The 22,349-nt window shown below is 32.4% G+C and overlaps 1 protein-coding gene across 1 annotated transcript in view; it reads left to right on the forward strand.

Annotated features, from left to right (window-relative positions):
• Positions 1-22,349, forward strand: part of ERBB4 (erb-b2 receptor tyrosine kinase 4) — a 665,849-nt gene that overhangs the window by 431,331 nt on the left and 212,169 nt on the right. The window contains exons 17-18 of the mRNA XM_069474179.1: positions 15,760-15,892; positions 20,066-20,188. Coding sequence (XP_069330280.1) covers positions 15,760-15,892; positions 20,066-20,188 — 256 coding nt within the window. The remainder of the gene's footprint in view (positions 1-15,759; positions 15,893-20,065; positions 20,189-22,349) is intronic.

Genomic DNA, 22,349 nt, shown 5'->3' on the forward strand with positions numbered 1-22,349 from the left:
AATAGCATGAAAGATTATTGAAGTAGAGATACCAGATTAGGTGGATTTAAAGGAGAGGAGATCCTAGTCTAAATGTAGGGTAGTTGAAATCAAGATTCTGGAGGTGGTACAGTTACTGGTAATGTAAATATTTTGTATTATCAATGTGAGTGGGTGGCTGAATCCATTGGAAGTGAGTAGCAGGGAGTTGGGAAGCTAGGAATTTGGATGGATGGAGAGAAGAGGAAGATTCAACAAATATTTAGAACTTAAAATTGATTACCAGACTTAACTAGATATGAAGAAATTAGGATAAGAAACTGTTAATAATTTTTTCTAGATTTTTGACATGAAAAATTGGATGAATAAGGGTAACATGAACTGAGATTTGGCCCAGTGGAGAGGTGTTAAATCAGTCATCCTGAGTTTTGTCTTGGATGTGTTGAATTTGTGATGACTTTGACACATCCAAGTGATGCTAGATGGGAAATTAAATATACAGATATGGAAGTTTCTCCAAGTGTTGGTATATTTTGAGAAATTTAGATGTAGTGGAAAGGGAAAGATAGGGAAATAATTAGGGAATAATATCAAAAGAAAGATATTTTGAAGATGGTTGAAATTTGAGTCCTTTTGGAAGATCTTATAGAGTGTGAAAGGTTGGAGGTGCAAGAGAGGGAAGAGACTATCAATCACAGCAATTTCCTGAAAAAGCTACAAGAATTAGGAGGCAACGGAAATGTGAAAGGATTAGCCTTGGAGAAGAAAAGATGCTCTCCTTCACCATTTATCAGGCAAGAATAAATACAGGATAGAGAAAGATGCAGATAGATGTATGGCTTTGGTAGTTAAAGTCTGAGGGAGTTTTTGTTTTATGTTCTAAATTTTCTCTGAAGTTGTAGATGAAGTCATCATGCCAAAAGGGAGGGGGTATGTTTTAGTGTGTATGGCATGTTTGAAGGGAGGGATGGTCTGAAAAATTAAATGTAAATATAAACTGTGCTGATGTTTGCATTTAAAATATTCTGACATTAATTCACAAATAATCAATCATTTGCAATGTGTTGCTTTAGATATATCCTACTTGAAGGTCACCCTATTTTATTTTTGAAAGGGAAATAACATGCTGTGGTTTGCTATCAGTGACTCTGGACTCATTAAATTAGAAGGCTGTTAAATTCATAATCAGAATCTAACAGCATCCTATATGCATTCTGAGAAATTAACAGATTTTAATAACTGTAGTGTTAATTGCAAAATGCTGATATGTAACAATTATCCCAAATTTCATCATTACTGCAAATATCAGCAATTGTACAATGTGCAGGTACAGAACATTAGTAAATCAGTACATCATGAAATACTTTTCCTACTTCAGTTTTTTAATATGCTCTCAAGTAAGGAATTACGCAGCAAAGTCCCTTAAAATAAAATTTATTTGGCTTCTGATTGTACCAGTGTTACTAAACTTATCTTCAAGAAATGGTTCTTGCCTTAGCAATTTGTCCATATGCCTTTCTCTTAAATCCAAAGCAAGTAAAAGTAGAATTCATTATCTTGATGGTTAAAGCTCACTAGCCATATTTTAGGTATTTCTTTTTCTTTTTTTTTCTTTTTCCTGCTTTACTTAAGGTTGATTATTTTCTGTAATATGGTATAAAATGAAATTTAAAATGACAAAAGTAATGCTCAGTGTATATGTGTATGTCATTATGTTGATCCTTCCACACATTAATATATATGCTAATACATATATACAATAATAAGGGTTCTTGTTTGTTTACACATATGGCGGCATACTCTATGCAGTATATTGCAACTTACTTTACTCACTTAATAGTACTTTATGGATAGCCTTCCAGATCAACAGATGTAACTCCTCTTTATGGTTGCATTGTATTCCCTAGCATTAATGTATCACCAATCCCCTATTAAAAAATAGGTTGTTTAAAGTTTTATACCTTTTACAAATTATAAAATAAATAACATATATATGTGTATATCTGGCATTACAAAAAGTATGTTTGGCTAGGGATTAAAATACGTAGAAAATATTCAATTTTATTATTCAAATTTGCGAATAACTATTTGAAAAAGCAAATAGGAAACATATTAAAAATTATAGAAATTACAAGTTAAAAAACATTTGAATTACAGTCTCAATGTAAAATATGTAATCTTCTAGTAGATCATTTTCTTTTATACCTCTCTAAAATTAGATGAATCCTGACAAAGTATGGCTGCCAGATTTTCACCAGAAGTTGCCAAAGACTGCATGATTTATAAATTTCTTCTAATGCATTCATAGTTTCATTTATGGTGTCTTTAATTTTTTATGAGAGGACTTGATGGATAAAGAAATTTAATTTACTCTCTTTCAAAGTTTGTTGATTTATTAACTGGTTTTAAGTAAACCTAGATGGTCAGCTATACATGTATGTATCTTTAATATTTCAACAATTCACATTATGACTTTGATCCTATATAGTTTGAAATAATTAATAAGTAAAACTTATAGAATAACTTAGTAAGTCATAGAAATGCCTAATTCTTTTAGAAAATACTAAGCCTAGATTACTTGGAAAGGCTTTTTTTCTCTGTCTCTGTCTCTACTATAGATATCATTACTTGATAATAAAGGATAACTGGCATGAATTTTACAAGTCGGTGCCCATTGTATACCATCTTAAGTTTACAATTGTGTTCCCTAGATTGGTTGGTTTGTTTGTTATTGGCTATTTGCAAATAGCTAAATACTAATATACTTAGGGATCCCAAAATGTACCCAAAAAGAGACGACTGTGTTCTCCAACAACTAACTCAATGCCAGAGGGTGAAGTTAGGGGCCATTAACTGCTATCTCTATTTGCACTAAGAAAAATTGAAATTTTGCATAAACTCAACTGCATGATTATAAGTAAAGATTGGCTATTTGCCTAGATAATATCCCAGATGGAAAAATAAATATATGTAATGTGAAAAATTAAAAGGCAGAGAAGAAAAATTTTATTGCTGTGCTTCATTCAGGAAATTTAAAAAGAAATACTATGTTTACTCTATATTACTTCTAGATTATTTTCTTAATGACCATTTACAAAACAAAGAGATTTTAAAACATCCTCTCCTGGATGTCCATAAACAATGTACAGCATCACATATGGCTGAATGTTAATAGTATATATAATTTTAATAATAAAAAATAGACAAAGAACAGATTGAAAAATTAATATTCTAGCTAGGAAAAGACTGTTTCATGTAGATGTGGGTTTTTTCCTTGGTACTAATGATTTCTTTTGCATGTAAATGAAATGGTTTCAGGCAAAGTATAAAGTTGTCTTGGTATTATATTATTTCAATGTTATTTGAATTGGCTTAGGTTCGATTTTTTTTCTTTTACATTTTCTGGAGGCTGTGAATCTGTATTCAGAGCATCTGCAGAATCATAACATCTTCTAGGCAATCGCTTTTGAAAAAAATGGGTTTCCCCATAATTAGAAATGTGTTCTAATTAGGGGTTGGGTGTTTATATAAGTTTAAAAAGGAGTTATATTACTAAACATTGTTATTAGATGCTTTAAGATGTGTTTGTGTGAATTCAGTCACAATACACTTCCCCTTGGAATATAAAAAGTAATCCATTCTATATTAAAAACATTATTTAAAGTGAGGTGCAATGACCAAAAAGCCTTCGTAAAGGAGGGTTTGTTTGTCTTTTCTCCAAGTCCTCTGTGGAGTATTTTAAAATAGTAGGCAGAAACAGCCTCACCCTTCATTTTTTTCCTTGGGTTACTTCCAATCAACTGTGGATGCAGAAGTTAGAAAAATTGGATATTGGTGTTTTGCCACATTAAATGCTAATGAAGAGTTCTGTCTCTCTGTGTTCTCTTTCTCGATATCCCAGTACAGATTTTCTTGATGTGTAAAGTTAGGGAAACATTTTACTACTTTTGAATTTTATCACTGTTTGACAATGGATGACAATTAACATCCTGTCTATTACAACATTTTAAAATTCCACAATTCAGAAACTGCATCTCTGAGGAAACTCTATAAGCTTCTACTTAGTGTTACTTGTGTAAATGTAGAGTCTGTGTTCCCTTGCCACCTGTATCCTTCTCCAGTGTGTTCAGTAAAGGCTGATGTAGGTGAAGCCTAGTCAATAGCCAAGAGAATGTGATGACGAAGCAGACATAAGAGAAGCTTCAAGGCCAGTAAGTGTTAGCTAGGAAGGGGAAGACCGCTGGTTTCATTTTTTATTTTTAAAAATCCAATCATCTTTAGATAATGCATTTGACATTATCTCAAGGGAAAAGTGGAAAATCTGGACATTATTACTTTCTTCAGTTAGGACCTTATTTGGCTTTCAGGGAAGAGTTGATATGAGTGGCTTTATCAAATACAAGTAGTTTTACGTGCTACCCTATTTCATAACAGAAGTCTGGAAGTGGGGTAGCTGTTGCCATAGGTTCCATGGATCAGTAACATCAGACCAGAATCTATGTCACTTTCTTGATCTTGCTGTTTTGGTAGTAAGATGGCTGCTGCAGCTGTAAGTGTTACATCTAAGGGCAAGAGTAGAGAGAGAGGCTCCATCAGTTCTACCTGTCTTTTCCCAGGATTCCTCTAGCCAACATTTGCTTCCATTTCATTGGCCAGAAATTTGTTGTATGTTCACACCAAGATGCAGAGTGACTGGGGAAGCTATTATTTAACTTTTTAAAAATCACTAGATTGGAATGTATTAGGGCACAGAGGATTAGGAATGACTATTTGGTTAGTCTGCTAGGACTCTGAATGTGTTATAGGGGTGAGGGACAAACTAAACTACAACAGGCATAGAAAAATAACAACTTATCTGAAGATTAGTTTCATTGCTTTCAGGAGAAAATATTATCTTACCGGTTACTATGAAATTAGGAATAAGCAAATGTTAGACACGTATCAGCTTCAGTTCAGAGGAACATTACATAAATAACTCTTCCTATTTTCTTTTCATTAAAGATATTTTAGAATTATGTTTTCTTAAGTTTAAAAATATATAGGAAGTTCTGAAATTATTGTAGAATTTATATGCTTTCAAGAGTTGATTTAAGGTATATAAATATTTATAGAGGTAAACTATTCATTCAGTTGTTTATTCATATAATATTTATTTAATGCTTCTTTTCATGCAACAATAAACTAGGCTATGAAACATATAAAGATGTCTGTGACACAATTCCAGCACTTAAAAGGATTATATTTAAACTTATAAAAAATAGAGCAATACAATTATTTTATCTTTAAGCTCAGAATATGCTTGCTTATCATTATATAGATGAAGAGATGGTTGATTCATCATATCTAGGGATTAAGTGTAAGTATGGAAATGAAGAAATCCAATAATTGAGTTCTTGGGCCCTCCTAGATTTAGAGGTCAGGGAAATGAGGAGGAAATAGCAAAAATGACTAACAAGGACTAAGCAGGTAGAAGAGAAGGTAGAGAAAGGGATATGATGGAATCCAAGGGGAGACAGTGTTTTAAGAAGGGGAAAGTGATAACTCATATAAAATACTACTTCCAGATTGATTAAGATTAGCTCTAAAAAATTACTATTTAATTTGACAATAGGGAAACCATTGATGACTTTGATAAAGGCTGACTTAGCGGAGAGGCAGACACTAAAAATATGATGAGAATTGGTTCAAGAATCAAAAGAATGGAAGTAAAGTGAGCACTTTAAGACAAACTATTTAAAAGATAAATGCAAAGAACATATTTTGCTATTTCCACAGTTGTTCCAAATACTAAAAGTCACATCAAGTTGGGAAATTGAATTTTTCAGAAATATCTTATTACCTAAAATATCCCACTTAATATTTGATGTATTTGTAATAATTATTGAGAATCATCTTAGAGAATGTTATAAGTAAGAATAATAGAGCCAAAAATAGAAAATAAAAGGAGAAATGATGACCCCTAACCTCATATGGCTTATAATTTACCTAGAAATAGAAACCAATCTAAGAGAGAATAATTATAAATATCTAAATGAAGTTTAGTCTGGGAGTGTATCAAAGAGACACATAAATATTAAAGAGAGACACTCTTGTAAATATCATAGCAAAATGAAATGAATTGGGTCACAGAGGTGGCAATAAAATTGAAACCACTTATTAGCACTTAATTTATTTCTGGAACATAAGGTTATTCCTATGGAAATTATCAAATTATTAAAAAAAATGAAGTGGTCTCTTTGAGAATAGCTATGTTTAACTATCTTTTTCAATTAAAGAAGTTTCTTTGAGCTGTAATATTTAATACCAAACTTTAAATTCTCCAGAAAGGGGATGTGTGGGAATTAACAATGAAATCAATGTAGGCTTACTAAGGCATCTGGCTCCAGCCAGTGCTTCACCCAGGGTAAACAGCACCTCCATGGGCAACAGTATGAACAGGGTTTTTAAATATATTAAATATTTTTAAGGTTTTTTACTCTTGTAAATGATTGGCCTCAAAAAGTCAGTAAGAAGATAAGAACAAAAAGATACTGAAATGGTAAGGTAGAATTCGTGGTATTGAGAGAAGCCAAACCTCATAAAATAAGATAGTCTATCAGCAAAATGAAAGAGAGAGGAGGAAGAAGGAAAAAAGAAAAGAAAAAAGCCCTTGAGCTACACTTTTCTTCCCTTGTATTTTGAACATTCCTAGAGAAAACATAAAATATTAAAAAAAATGTAAAGGGAAAGGTGTGTTGTCTGTGATTCTCTTTAATTAAAAATGTGAAGCTACTAATAAAATCAACACAGATACAGGTCTTGAAATTAAAAGAGAAACAAATATACACAGAAATTTTAAATGTAGAGTAGAACGATAAGGAGATAATGGATACCCTTTAACACTTCAAATCCATAGATCCAAAAGAACTCAGTACTTTTCCTTCTAAATATCTTTCTCCTGATTTCTTCTAAATGTTGTCTTTCTCCTGATTTCTGCATATATGAATGGCATCATCAGTCTTATATTTACTCAGGCATGGGTGTCTAGCCATCTTTGAATCCTGCTTTGTCTCTTGTCACTGTTGAGTTTATACTATTTATCAGTTCTACTGTTTCTAGTATTTTTTTCCTCTGTCTTTTCTGTGCTTTCCTGGTCTATCTCTCATTGTCACTGATGACAACTATTAAAATAGTCAATTAAACTTGTCTTTTTGAATACATCTTCTTTTCTCTGCTTACCTATCTTACAACTTGCTACCAGAATAATTTTCCTAATATACTCTTATAATTCTATTTTAACAGAAGGAGAAAGGCTTTGGAGCAAAACACGCCAAGAGTCAAATCTTGACTATCCATTTAGAATGATTTTGACCATGGATGGGCAAGTTATATAACTTACCTAAGATTCCTTATATATTAATAATCAGTTACATTGGAAGAATTATTTGATATAATATATATAAAATATCTAATAAAAGTTGCCTTATTCATTAATCCTGCAAGAAATGCCTAGTGACCCTATATTGATATCAAAAAATATGGGTATTTTTCCTACAACTGTACCCACTTAAAGTTCCCTCCCATCTCACTTCATCCTAATCCTAAGTATGCTTCAAGGCCACCAACTCCTCATGAACAACTGGAGATCTTCTCAGCAGAGAACAAGGCTTTTATCAGGCAATATAAGTAGAAAACATATTCTCTGAATACAGATGTGTGATATTTTTTAAGAAGGGCACTTTCTTACTCCCCTTACATAAACATTTTATCAAAAAATATTTTTTTTTTTTTTTTTTTTGTCCAGGCATGGTTGCTCATGCCTATAATCCTAGCACTTTGGGAGGCCAAGGAGGGAGGATCGCTTAAGGCCAGGAGTTTGAGACCAGCCTGAGCAACATAGTGAGACCCCCATCTCTAAAAAAAAATGGAACAATTAGCCAGGCACTGTGGCATGCACCTGTAGTTCCAGCTACTAGGGAAGCTGAGTCAGGAGGATCACTTAAGCCCGGGAGTTTGAGGTTGCAGTGAGCTATGATGATGCCACTGCACTCTAGCCCTGGAGATAGAGCAAGGCCCTTTCTCAGAAAAAAAAAAAAAAAAAAAAATTTTAAGGCAAGAATTGAGGAATCTAAAGTATAATGAAAAAAAAATCAAGATGCTTTATGTACAGAATTGTATATAAACAAGCCAAGTTATACTTTAAAAATGTATATGGATCCTCTGGAAATGAGACTGCTCTAAATCTGTAATATATAATTGTGGCCAATAAACCGGACACAAATGTGCAGCTTAATGTTTTGATGGATAAAGGTAGATGCAATTTACCAAGAAAATATAATCTCTGTTAGCAACATAGATGTCTGAAGTTACAGTACATAGAATGAGTGGGAATTTGGATGTGAAGAAAAATTTTTAAATATGGCAACAACAAATGGTGCCTACAATGACTTCTCCCCCACTTTCCTTCACAGAGCAGTGTTTATGTGATACTTTATGCTGTATTATGAAACTAATAAATTCCTTAGCATGCTGAACAATTTTGGTAGGTAATGTAACCGAAGTTGTAATAGCTGTATCCTCAATTTTTTAATCCTTTGCCCTATTACTTCAGATTACCTTTCCATGTAATGAATAGGTAATATGACATAGTAGTTCTTAATGGCTAATATATTTTGTAATTAAATGTTTACAATGTTTTGTTTGTGTTGCTAAATGTATTTATATGTATCTCATCTAGGTAATATTATATAGACAATTATAAAAGTACTATATTATATAGTATATAGATATTATGATACTGTGTAATAGAAATAAACTGTGAAAAAATAAGTTTAAGCACCAAAAATTCATCTGAGCTCTTTAAAAACTTTGATAAAAGGAAAGTTCTTTCTGATCTAATTCCCTTTCAACACTTTACCTGTAGAGAATCATAGGTGTAGAAATTCATAAGGGAATTATATATATTCTGAGGATGATATCCTTAATCGTGAGAATGCTTGCCTCAAAATCAAATGTATAAGTTTGTGTACTTTCCCAAACATTGTAAAAGAAAAAGCCAAACAAAAGCCCATAAGAAGTATAAATATTGTCAATAAGAAGAAAAAGGAATTACCATGAAACTATTAGAAAATTTTTCTCAGAAGCTAATCCTAGAAATAAAATAATCAGATTATATTTACATATTGGTTTAATGGCAGTATCTCTACTGAATACTTTTGTAACACTGTGTTATTTTGATTGAAATGTGATATTCACATATTGAAAAAATATTGGACAAAAGGTTTAACACATGAGGACAAGCCAAAAATATTCACATTTGCCTAGGAAACGGGAGAGTATGTTGTGATTCATTTCCTTCAGCACTTAACACTTTTGGTCATATTTAAAAGGTAGGAGAGGAATCTTGAACGCTAATCAAAGGACACAGACATACTGTAATACTATAGGCCTCATCAAGTAAAAACTGTAACTGTCAGCTGATGTCTACCTCAGAGTCTGACCCAGATCACTTTCATTTGCTTAAGAAGAAAAGATGTGTCATATTTATAGAGCATGTGGAATTCTGGGTCAGAATAAGCACAATTTGCAAAAGAAAAAGAACTCTGTTAGTGTAGCTCTCCTTGCCCTAGGCAGTAACCCTTAAAATGTCTTGGGGGAATTTCAATGCTTCTGTTTCAAATCTGAACTGCTTTGGAGAAGACCAAACAGGGTAGCGATGCCGCACGCAGTGTCATTGTAATGATAGATACTGCTTGCCTCTGCCTTTCTTAAAGGAAATCTAGTTTTTTAAGCAAAAAAACAAACAAACAAATTCCTTTTAACTGTTTTTTTCACTGAGAAAACAAAATGAAGCTAAAGGAAGAATAATGCCACCTATAAAGTTTATACCCAAGGATATAAAGTATTTAATAAACTTAAAATACAATGAATATATAGCAATACAGATGAAATGATAGTCCGAGGAGAATTAAGATAGTAATATATAACTAAATATAAAATCAAAGGGTCCATGAAAACCGCTCAGTAAATTTATGTGCATTTTGTATTCTCTAGTATCAAACATAAGTATTGGAGAAAAACCTGATGAATGATATTTGTGTTTTTAAAAAAACAATTCTAATATATCATCTTTAGAAAGAGATAAAATATAATCTAGCTGAAAATTTAATGGACTTGAAATTCCAATACATAAAATACCATAAAATACTTGCATTACTATTTATGTTTGATCTTATCTAGGTATATTAACTTTTCTGAGTCTATTTTCTTATATTTAATACAGGATTTATAAGACCTATATTACATAGTTATTGTGAAACTATATAATATATGTAAAGAGAAATTTCTAATTATAAAATATACAAATATTGGGGGTAATTAGAATAGAAAGTATACAATCTATCTAAATTATTTAAATGTAAGGGTATTATATAGAACCAAATAAACCTTTTGCTTACCCCTATGAAAGGGAATGTTTTCCATATGAGGATAAAAAGTCTGACATTTTCATTTTTATTGGATTATTTACTATTGAAAATGAGTGGGTTGTTAGTGATACTATAAGTGCTATAAAACCCATGAGTACCTGACGGCAGTCAAATCTTGTGTTCCTCTTATTGAAATAGAACTTGGGCTGTTTAAACTGCTTACATAATTGATAAAATATTGAAAATGTTCTTATTTTCAAAGTTTTATTCCTTTTCTCAGTTTGACACTTGTGAATGGATTCTAAGAATTTTCTTTTAAGAGAGAATCAACAGGTTTTTGATCAATTTCATTTTCCTTATAGCAAGAACAAGTTAGGAAACACATTATAGAATGCACCCCTGAGCATACATTTAACCTCTGGTTCATGATAGATTCATGCTTTTGTCTATGGCTACCATAAAACTTTCAGATGAAAGGTAGGATACAGGATGATAGCCAATGTTACCTAATTATATTTTTAAAAGAAAATATAAGTTCACAGAGAATCATCACATTTGACCCTGGTTTATGAAATACTCATTTAATACATACTCATTAATAAATACTCATGTATACACAGACACACACACAGACACACACATATATATAGGTATGAAGACTTGTTAATTCAGGGTATTCTAGATTCCCTTAGATTGGGCTAAACATTTGATTTATTGCTCACACAGGGGCACTTTTGAGAGTAACCAGGGGTACTATTGTTACTTGGACTGGCATAAACTGAGACTGTCGTGGCCAAAATGGGGCATATAATTCACCTAAGCTTAGAGATATTTTATTTAATGATAGTACTAACATGATCTGTAGACAAATTCATCACATATCATGAATGTAAAAAAGACTATGTAGTTTCCTACTGCATTTGTTTTTTATAAGCTTAGGTGAAAATGTATTTATGTGTATTTTAGCTGAGTTATTTGGTAAGTGAACAAAACTTACAACTAGTTAGAGGCAGACAAGTAATTAAAACTTAGATTGGTCTAACTCTAAAGTGTCTTTCTGCCACAATATACCACTATAATGTTAGGGACACTATTTTACCATTTTTTGAGACTTGCAAAGTTTATTATACAAAAAAAAGCCCTATTAAATTCATCTCAGCCTGTTGTTTTTGTTTGTTTTTACCTTTTGTGAACATTAAAATACACACACACGCACACACACACAAAAAATTTCAGTTTAACCTTTAGTGCTTATAAATAAGCAGTGAAGCAGCTCTATGTCTGATCCAACAAATCCTGAAGATCTGACTTCAAATTACTTAGTTTAATTTATGAGATTCTAAAAGTGAAACTCTCTGATTTAAAGTCAATACTATTAATTGCAAATTATGCCATTAATGTATTATAGGACTACAGGTTGTTTCTTTTATCTTTAATTTAAAATTATTCTGTATTCTAAAAAATGAAGAAAAGTAAAACTATATTATAAACTTACTAAACCTTTTATTTTGCAATGAACTTGTGTTACGTATTAAAAAAACCTCATAGAATTAACAATCTTTGCAATGACTATATTGGTCAAAAGACTAGTTTTTCCACTTTTAAAGAAAATACCTCTGTTCCTTTTAAAAGGATAGCCAGCCCTTAACATTAAATGGAAAGAGTATAAAAAAATAATCTTAGAAACATTTGAGTTTTAATTATAAATTATATTAACTTTACCACATTTTTGTGATCTGATATCAGAAAGGAAACAGATCAATGAAGGAAAATATTTGGATCTTTAAAAAATAAGGTTTCATGTATCCTTTCACATATTTTATTCTCTAGTGAGAGGAATAACAGGATTCAAATATATCAATGGATGATAAGGATGTATCTTTTCACATGAGCAGTATAGTTTTGGAAGACATTGCTCTTTTATAAGCCAGTTGTATTCAAGACAATAAAATATAATACATTGTGTTGTCTCTGAACTTCTAAATGAAATTATGAAAATCAAATCATATGCTTTTAAATAAATTATCAAATTTCATTTGTGATTCAGAACTCCTATGATATTAGTTTCTTGAGTAGAGGGAGGGAGAATATCCGTTTCATTATACTATTTCCAAGTCACAGAATAAGGTAAGCTATCAATTGATCACATCCTTTCAGTTTAAGCTAGGAGTTGGCACTTCAAATCTATATTTAGGGGACCTGAATAATTTTTAATGACAGCCAAAAAGATAAACCAACAAACAAACACTAGTCCTATTACAGATGAGGGATTACAGAGTTATTTCTGGTCTCTTAGTGTTTGTTTGACTCTTCGGATCTCATAGTGTTGTATCTGAGCTTCTTAGAGTTTCCTCTGATTCACAAGCAAGAGGAAAACACTCTCAGAAACAGCTTGGTTGGGAATAGCCAACATTAGACCTAGGAGAGTGACACAGTAAATTAAAGAAGCAACTTAGGTGGCCATATCCTCTTTATCCAAAGGGTCCTCATAAAGAGTTAAGCATTAACTCTCAGGAAAAAAAACAGACATCTATCCTACACCTACAAATATCTGGGAATTATCAAAATTGGGAGGAGTAGGAAATGTGTAAATAGTATTAACTTTTCAGATTACCTTTGTTTTATGGAATGTAAATTAATTATAAGAAACATGATGGTAATTAAATGTCTCAGACACATTATAATGAATAGAAAATATATGCAGAAGCACTTAGATTGCAAAAGTGGACAGGGAATAACAAAATGAAATCTTAATTAAAAAAATGTGAAAAAAAATTCAGGAAAAAGGAAACAAGACCATTAAACTTTTAAACAATGATTTTTTTTATATTTTTTCTTAAATTTAACAAACTTTTATTTCAAAAGAAATATACATACAAATAAAAATAAGAAAATACACATTAGTAAAAATAAAAAATAAGGGCACCATGTTCATACCACTCAGACAACTACTGTTTTGTGTCTTCTATTATTCCAGATCTATACATCTATAGATACATATGAATACATTTTTCCCTATTGTGATCCTACTCTTTTGTAACCCAATCTTTTCAGTTTATGGTCCATGTCTTCCTGTTTTTTTCTGGTTATTTGTACCTATAACGTTCCTACAGAGTGGTAAAAGAGGAAAAAATAAAGTAATCCAAATCAACAAAGGAATTGCCGTGGGAAAATATTTGAAGTAAATGCTAATCAGTAAAACAGAAATTACTGTCTAATGAGTTTCTGAATATTAGATTTTGACTACTAAAGCCAGCTGAAGTATTAATAGTAATGATGTGGCAATTGATCTCCACTGAAATAAGATGAAAAGAGGTCTTGTTTTGTTCTAGGGGAAGTTTGTTCTTAAAAAAAACAAGCAAACAAACAAAAACTAAAATAGGGCATTTCTTTTAATTTACATTGACATATTTTCATAGATATATATCATCTATTCTTTTGAAAAATAAGTAGAGACAGTTTAGAGTTTGGTCTAAATATACACTTAACAAAATATTGGACACTACTCTCAATTATACCTACATTCTTTGTAATAAAAAAATTGGGCTGAAGAAACTAAAATATAATCCTTTCTATGCTAGTGATTTTTTAGGGATATATTAGGCATTTCAGCTAAAAATTATGCCTTGGACTGAAAACCTAAAATATTTTCTGAAATATACATTTAACTGGAATGCTCAAAAATATGATCTTACACAAATGAAAACATATCACAGTGATGAGTTTGTGTCCATACTATAGTTTAATTTTCTCAGCATAGACTTTTATATCCTTAGAAAATCCCATTTAGAAAAATCTAGTTGAATTATAGCAACATTTCAGTATGCTATAGTGCTTTGAGCTGTCAGGAAACAACCTTTAGGATGAACTACCTTTTTAGGTTTTTCTGCAGTTTTATGTGACAATATAGCAGTCATAATCTTTAAAAGACATGACTTCATTTATAGTAGAAATTACATAGATTTTTTTTCAAGAGCTCTTTAACATTTCAAGATTTTATTTACGATCATCCACTATCATTATTTCTGACCTATCTTTGAGCAAAAGTTTATTTTGCAAAAGAAAATATTTTTTTCTATAAGAATGTAGTATATAGAATAGATTCTTCTAAAAATAGAACTATAAAATAGAAAACACTTCATTATGGACAGCATGATCATGCAGGGAATTCTCTTTTAATTTTGATATCCATCATGGCTTCGTGGTCAAATATTTGTTAGGTAACTCTTGTGTGCTTCACTCCAGGTTATTTGGTATGGAAAATGAAATTAATACATTTCAGGACTCTGATCATTGAAACCTTATAGATATTGCTCTATGCTAGAACAAGAAATTAAAAACCACAACTGTTACTGTTCAAGCAAGGAAATATTTATCTTAGAAAGCAATAAGAAATGATAAGTTTCAAAATTATATCATTGCTAAAAATACATTAGAAAAGCATTTTCAGAATAAAAATTTCCAATCAATCTCTTGCTAATTTATTTTTGGTACTGTTTACATCTTTTTATGTAATACTTAATGTGCAGACCTCTTTTATAAGAATATGATGCTTAGAATACACTTTTGATTATAATACTCCTGTCATCATCTCTCTGAACACTTCAACCTGTCTGACCCAATTCTTTATCTTTCTGCTGCCCTTTGTTCTACCAGAGTTGCTCTTATCAGAGTTTCAAATAGCACTTTTGGCAATAACCACTTTCTCATCGTTACCCTCTACTCTAGAAGTGTGAGGTTCATAGGTGTCTAGAGCACCCATTTTTACTTTGGAGCAGTGGTTCTTCACTGGGGGTGATGTTGACAGACCTTTGGCAATGTCTGAAGACATCTCCGTGACTGGAGGCTGGGAGGCTGCTATACATCCTAAAATGCACGGGACACTGCTCCACAACAAACTAGTATCTAGCCCAAAATGTCAGCAGTGCCACTGTCGTGAAAGTCCACTTTAGAGAAAACACTGAAAATAAAATCATATACCACAACAATGTTATTAAAATGTATTTTCCATTTATTCCTAGATGATAGTAAAATTTTAAAAATTTTAAATGATTCCATACCAACATTTTGTCATATGTTCTTCATTCTGTTACTGAGCTTTACATTTTTTCATCAAATGGCATGTTGTGGCTGCTCATCCTCAAAGACTAGTCGAATGTGCATGGTTTATTATTTCAAAAAAAAAGAAAAGAACAAAACAAAACCTACAGTTTTTACAACGAGAAAGGTTTTGGTAGACCCCCAGTGACGTTTTATTTGCATTTCATCTAAATGACTAGACTTGTAAAATGGGGATAATGTCTTGTACAACTGCTCTTTCCACTTTCTGTGTCTTCTCTCTCTTCATACTTTTTTCTTTCATTCTGGTTGGCAGAACTCCACTGATTGCAGCTGGAGTCATTGGTGGGCTCTTCATCCTGGTCATTGTGGGTCTCACATTTGCAGTTTATGTTAGAAGAAAGAGCATCAAAAAGAAAAGAGCCTTGAGAAGATTCCTGGAAACAGAGGTGAGGTGTTTATTTCTGCTTATCATGGGTTTAGAGATTTTCATTACGTTTAGGTTTAGAAGATATTCAGTTTTTTAATCCAAGTAAAATTCTGTTCAATTTCCCGATGAGGGTTTTATTTATAGTACATTAGACCAAGTTGGTGAAAAATCGTATTATATAGTAAAAGCAGTCAAGACAGTTTCATGGCTTCAAGAAGATAGATGGCAGGGGTCACGAAAATTATTGTACTGGAGGAAAAACAGATCTGCTTCTTTGTGTGTGTGCCCGGGGAGTTCCCATTAGCAAGCTCTGGATGGAGGATATCTCAAAGCAGCAGAACTAGAAAATATCTGGGTAGAAGATATCTCAGTTACAGAACTAGGAAAACATCAGAAAGAGAGAGAATTTTTCTGCTTCACAATGTAATCAGATAGGCAAGTAATGTATGCTTTAACTAGGATCATTAAATCGGTAGCCAATGATCTCATTATACCAGCAGTGAAAGACCAAGCTTATAGGATAAAGCTTAGTGTTATAATCACACAGACCTTACCTCACAATTCACCAGATGCATTTAGTATTATGCATGGTGGTTATTATGAATATGTTAATTACTCATAAATAATTATAATTTCTTTTATATTGCTACACTGAATTCTCTAGCATATGCTGATAGTTTTCATCGTACAGGGAAAAAACATTTACAGAACACTATACATTTCTAGATGCTTCTTAACTTCTACCTCTCTCCTGATACAAACATTCTTGCCTATCTGAGCAATTCAGATCAATTCTTTTCTGAGATTAAGTCTACCCTGGGTTTGTTTTCTTTCTCATTGTCAATGTGACAATCTGACTTTCCCTCTGAACACTAACAGGAATGGGAATATTAATTCGCTCATGAATTTTTTACATTGATAATGAAATAAATTCTAGCTTTTTCCCTCCAGGAGTTAAAACTAGATAGAAGCATCATGTAAAGGTTTCAGGAAACTACTCTATAGCTACTTATAAGAAAATACTTTCTAGGGATTGGAGTTATCTTATATTAGAATGAGCTGTCTCATCAACAGACATGTTCAAGCAAAAAAAGGTAGTCAATTACACATGGGAAAACCTAGTAATAATTCCTACTTTAGCTGGCTGCCTATAGAATATTCACTTTCAGCCATGAACATGAGAATCAAAGTTTGTACACAACACATGTGCTGTGCATATTTTCAACTTAACTAGGATACTGGAGGCAGGTAGAATTCTTCCTCGTGGCCAGCTTGGGGAAGTCAGTGAGGGAATTCTGAAAAGTGAATTATTGTAAACTAGAGTTGGAGAGGAATTGAAGGCTTGGAACAGCAGTGGACATCAGGTGATTAAATAAATGGAAGAGAAATTCCATCTTTTAACCACATGCAGGGAAGGTTCATTACTAAAAAAAAAAAAAAGAGTTGTGTTCCTTTGTTTTAGTTTGTTTTTTTAATTTGGTGATTTATAAGAATTTCCTTCAACTTGTCATTTCCTTATTAAATAAATAGCACACTAATTGGTTTTATAAGCAGCTTCTGTTTTTGTAGAAAATTATTGCTTAGGAGTAAATTATTTTGCATTTGGATATTAGATAATCGCAGAAAGCCATTTCTCTCAGTAAAAATAAACATGATTTTATACCACCATCTAAATAGAAAAGGAATTCTTAAGAGGATCAATTTAAATCCTTAAATACTGCTAGAAATTTGCCTCAGAGGTGAAGAACTTATTGAATCTTGATATAATGTTGGGATGCACTTAAAGTTGATACACTTTCGCCAAATCATTCTGCTCCCGATTGTCTTTCTTATGTTAACTTTTCCAACACACACTGACTGAGATGCACTGAGATTCACTGTAAGCTTGATGCTTTGATAGATGCAATGATTCAAAAATGTATTGATGAGACATCATCCTATCCCTTGAAGAGCACAAATTCAGTGCCTACAATATGCCAGGCAGCATTCTAGACTTTTCCACCAATGTAATCTTATTTCTTCATTTAACAATAATCTAAGGTAATTATTGTTATACCTATTTCACAGATGGGAAATAAGGGGCCAGGAGGGGTAAGGTGCTTTCAAAGCCTGTGAGTGGCAGCGCTGGCATACGAACCTCCACATTTAAACTCAGTCCTCTTTCCACCATATCGCTGCTGGCTGGCAAAAATGATACTGTGCTTCTTTTAAGGGTATAATATTAAAATTCCTTGAAAAATGTGTTTGTAGAAATGTTTTAAATGATACCTGAGAAAATTGCAGGAAACTAAAAATCTCAGGTAGAAGTTTTCAAAATCTGAAATTACTACATGGTATATGCCAAGACACACACACACACACACACACATATACATATATATAAAATATATATGTTTTAAGTATATGTAGCCCAAAGTGCTGAAGCCTCCTTCCCAATTTTGCTTGTGATTTTATATGACTTTTGTATGTGATATTTAAAAATGTTTCATAAAAGTAACTCATTATATACATAGTATATGTATCAAAATCTACCAAAAACTCCTGTACAACAGAGTTGGATTCAAATGAAGAGGTCTCTGCTAGAGATTCTTTTTTAGATTTAACAAATAATTTAGTGATTCTAAGTTTTTTTATGTGACTTGGATTTAGTTCATCTTATCAAATTTATCATTTTTTACAATATAAATTTGAAAATGAAATTAGAAGCAGTAAGTTGTTAAACTGTTAGCAAACACCCTAAGTTTGTTGATCATTTTCTTCCTAAAGTTGTCATTAGAGCTACACGTACCTTCAGTTAAGACTATTCCCCTAAGAGGGCTGTGATGTTCACAGATGCATGATAATAACACCCACCATGGAGAGCCACAGTGCACTTCATTTTGTAAACAGGTATCTTGAAATACTGTGGTGGTTTCAAGAGAATTTGAGTAGGAGTAGGAGTACCCTTTAATTATTTCTTTATGCTGAGGAAAAAAAAAAAAAAACCAGGATATTTGTCTATATGTAAAGTTTAGTTCCTTTATTTAACTTAAAAAAAAAGAAAAAAAAAAACCTCTTATTCCTCTCACTTGCCTTTTTTCTCACATATAGATTAAAATCTAAAATTTTAACCTAGGATAGAGGCTTTTTGGTGCCCAGAGTCTCTCTTATGTATACATTTTTTTCTCACATATGCAAATAATTGGCACATATTCAAATACCTTTCCCCTACTTCATTTGTCCTCTCTAGCTGAATCATATTTCAACTATGACATTGAAAACTATCAGCCTAATTTTACTTCTTTGGCCACACCCAGCCCATCTCATGACCTGGTGTTTCCCACCCTAAACTCACCCTAAAGACCTGTCCCGCTCCTTGCTGTATTACCCTGTATGTGTCTTCTTCCACCTCCCCTCTGCTGTGCCCAAACTGCTCTTCACAGTAGCAGTGGCCACCCAAGGTCTACCCATTTTCGTTATCTCAGGACTAATCTTTAAGTGTGTACCTCCTCTGGGAAGCCAAAAACAGTGAGTCTCATTTCCCAGTGGATATTTTATTCCTTGCATTTAATAGTATTCATTTATGATCTAGAATCAAATCAGAGACTTTGAGAATTTTTAATCTAACAGGTACACTCAGGCCTTGATACTTAAAATGTGTTTAAGGACCACCATAGTACTTAGGCATCACCTGGAGTTCTATGAATTTCAAGTAGGCAAAATTTCAAGCCTACTCCAGACCTACTGAACCAGGACCTGCATTTAAGAAGAACTTCAGGTAACTCACATGTACAAAAAAATTTTAGCAGTGTGGTCATAGGGTATCCGCATTGTGCTAACTTTTTTCCCCTCTCTTCTGATGTGTTTGTACTGGCTTCCCAGATAGATTTTTAAGCTCTAAGAAAGGGGCATCTCCTACCTTAGGATCTCCTACCTTAGGATATCAAATCTCCTATCTTAGGATACATCAAAGTAGGCACACATTTGTTACTCGTGTTTTCCCTGGCAAAGATCAGGAGAAGAGAAAGGATATGGTCTAAAGGAATACATAATTGTGTGTCTGGGGATGGTGAGAGGTGCATATTACAAAAGTATTGTTTGTCAAAGCAAAGTGTATTTGTGTGTGTTTTGCATGTACGAGAAAGAGAACCAGAGAGAGAAGTACTGATTGTTGGACTGAAAGTTGTATAACCTTATCCTTTTTACATTGCAGTTGGTAGAACCCTTAACTCCCAGTGGCACAGCACCCAATCAAGCTCAACTTCGTATTTTGAAAGAAACTGAACTCAAGAGGGTAAAAGTCCTTGGCTCGGGTGCTTTTGGAACTGTTTATAAAGTAAGTAAAAAACACCACATAGTGTCAGTTATTTTAAGTGTTGTTTCAGACTTTAAAAAAATAATAGCCAGAGTTATTACTTTAGCCAACCTAATTTCCTTTTATTAATAATATTCAGAGAGGAAGATCTTTATACTATAGAGAAGTTACTTCACAAATGAATTCATTAATTTTTATTGAACAAGCTGGAATGGATACAGTATTGAGAGAAAGACAGGAAACACTGATATAAAGCCACCAAATATGCTTCTTTCTCTCAGTGCCCTCCTGAGCTACTTTTAATATCCTTTTCCCTTTGGCAAATTACCATCATCAAAAATAGCCAGTTCCAACCCTTTCTCATTACCCCTACACAGTGCTCCATGAAATCCCAGACATGCCTGGGCAGTATGCCATAATCCCTTGCTCTTTTTCTCTTCTGCTATTTTTATCCAAAAGCCTTCCTATCAGGACCCTACTAGCTGATGTCTTTAGAATCCACACAAATGTGCTGATGCCTTAATAGGATGGAACTAATTCCTAAATCATTTTTTGCCTACCTGGTTACATTTATGATTTTGTAATTTCCATAGTTTTCATGTCCTCATCATTATTGGCAAACTAAAACAGTGACTTTATATGTGAAATGCATCAGATAGGTGAAAAGTGTGACATCATACATTTTCAATAAGAGATGTTTCTAGAAAGGAAAAGCTCAAAGGATAGCATTTGTATGTTTACCTATTTGCCTTAATTATAAGACCAATCCAGAGGCCAGGCCCAAGATTAATTGTGGTGGAATTTATTCTAATGGTAAAAAAAAAGAATAAGAAACCTGGCTGTGCTAATGCTGAAGTCTTCTTGTAATATCCATTAATATAATTCCCCAAATTCACTTTGGCAGTTTAATATTGTTCTTAAAGCTATATGCAAGCCTATATTTTTATAAACATATCTGTTAAAATAGATTGGATCTTAGGAATTTTGCATTGGAAATGTTCTTTTTTTTCTATTGAAAAAAATAATTTAACAGAAGATATTACCAATTAGAATAAAACCTAAATTTTTCTCCCCTGAGTGCTCCAAAATAATCTAATTTCCTTAAAATAAAATTGTTCTATCCTAAGGTCAAAATGTAGAAGTTTCTTAATCTTTTTAGTACACATTTTTGTTCAAATTGTTAACTGAGCACCTACTTTGCCTACTAGGCACTATTCTAGGCTGACTTGATGTCTTTTCAAATCTTCAGATTCTATGTACATTCAAAGAAACACAATTTGTCCTGTTTCTCTTTTTATATTGTGCTAGAAAAGAACTCAGTATCATTTTATATACTTAAAAATTTAATCTATTTGTTTATAGCAATTTTACTCATACCTTTAATAATTTTAATCTTTGTTTATGTCTATGATAAAACAATGTAAAGCAAATTATTTGGATTAATAAATGAAATGTCCTAAATTCCAGCCTTGATTTAAAAAATTGGCAAATTGAAGATAATGCAGTGAATTGAATCAATACTGACAGTCATTCTGGATCCCCCAGGCACCATAAACCCCCAATCTAATGATCTGTTGCAGGATTTCCCCACCTGAATTATCTGGTAATTGCTTCAAATCTCCATATCTTAGATGTAAGTGAAGATTTCTGTGTTGAACCACAGAACAAGTCAGTAGAAAGATATTAGAGCTTTCTGCCCTTAAATTTTGATGTTAACAATTCTCCATGTCACACTGACAACATTTAAAGAAAGTAAGCATATTTGTGTTTATGGAGAAGAGAGAGAGAGATAAGTGGCCAAATTTAAATGTATCATAACAAAGTTCTATATTTAAGGTAACTCAATCTCAGATTCTTCCTAGAACACAATTACCCTTATATTTTTTAAGATAATATGGTCTGGAAATTAAATTTTATTTTAAACTATGGATGCCCTTTAACTCAAGACTAAATACTATCTGATGACCTTAGTGGGGAAAAATATTACTTATTGAAACATTTACTAATAAGACTTTATTAATACTTTTATGAAGAGCAGTTATGGCCAGGCACAGTAGCTCATGCCTGTAATCCAAGCACTGTGGGAGGCCAAGGGGTAGGATCACTTGAGGTCAGGAGTTCAAGACCAGACTGAGCAGGAGTGAGACTCTATCTCTACTAAAAATAGAAAAAATTAGCTGGG

Source organism: Eulemur rufifrons, chromosome 1, assembly GCF_041146395.1.
Source record: "Eulemur rufifrons isolate Redbay chromosome 1, OSU_ERuf_1, whole genome shotgun sequence".
Lineage (NCBI taxonomy): Eukaryota > Metazoa > Chordata > Mammalia > Primates > Lemuridae > Eulemur > Eulemur rufifrons.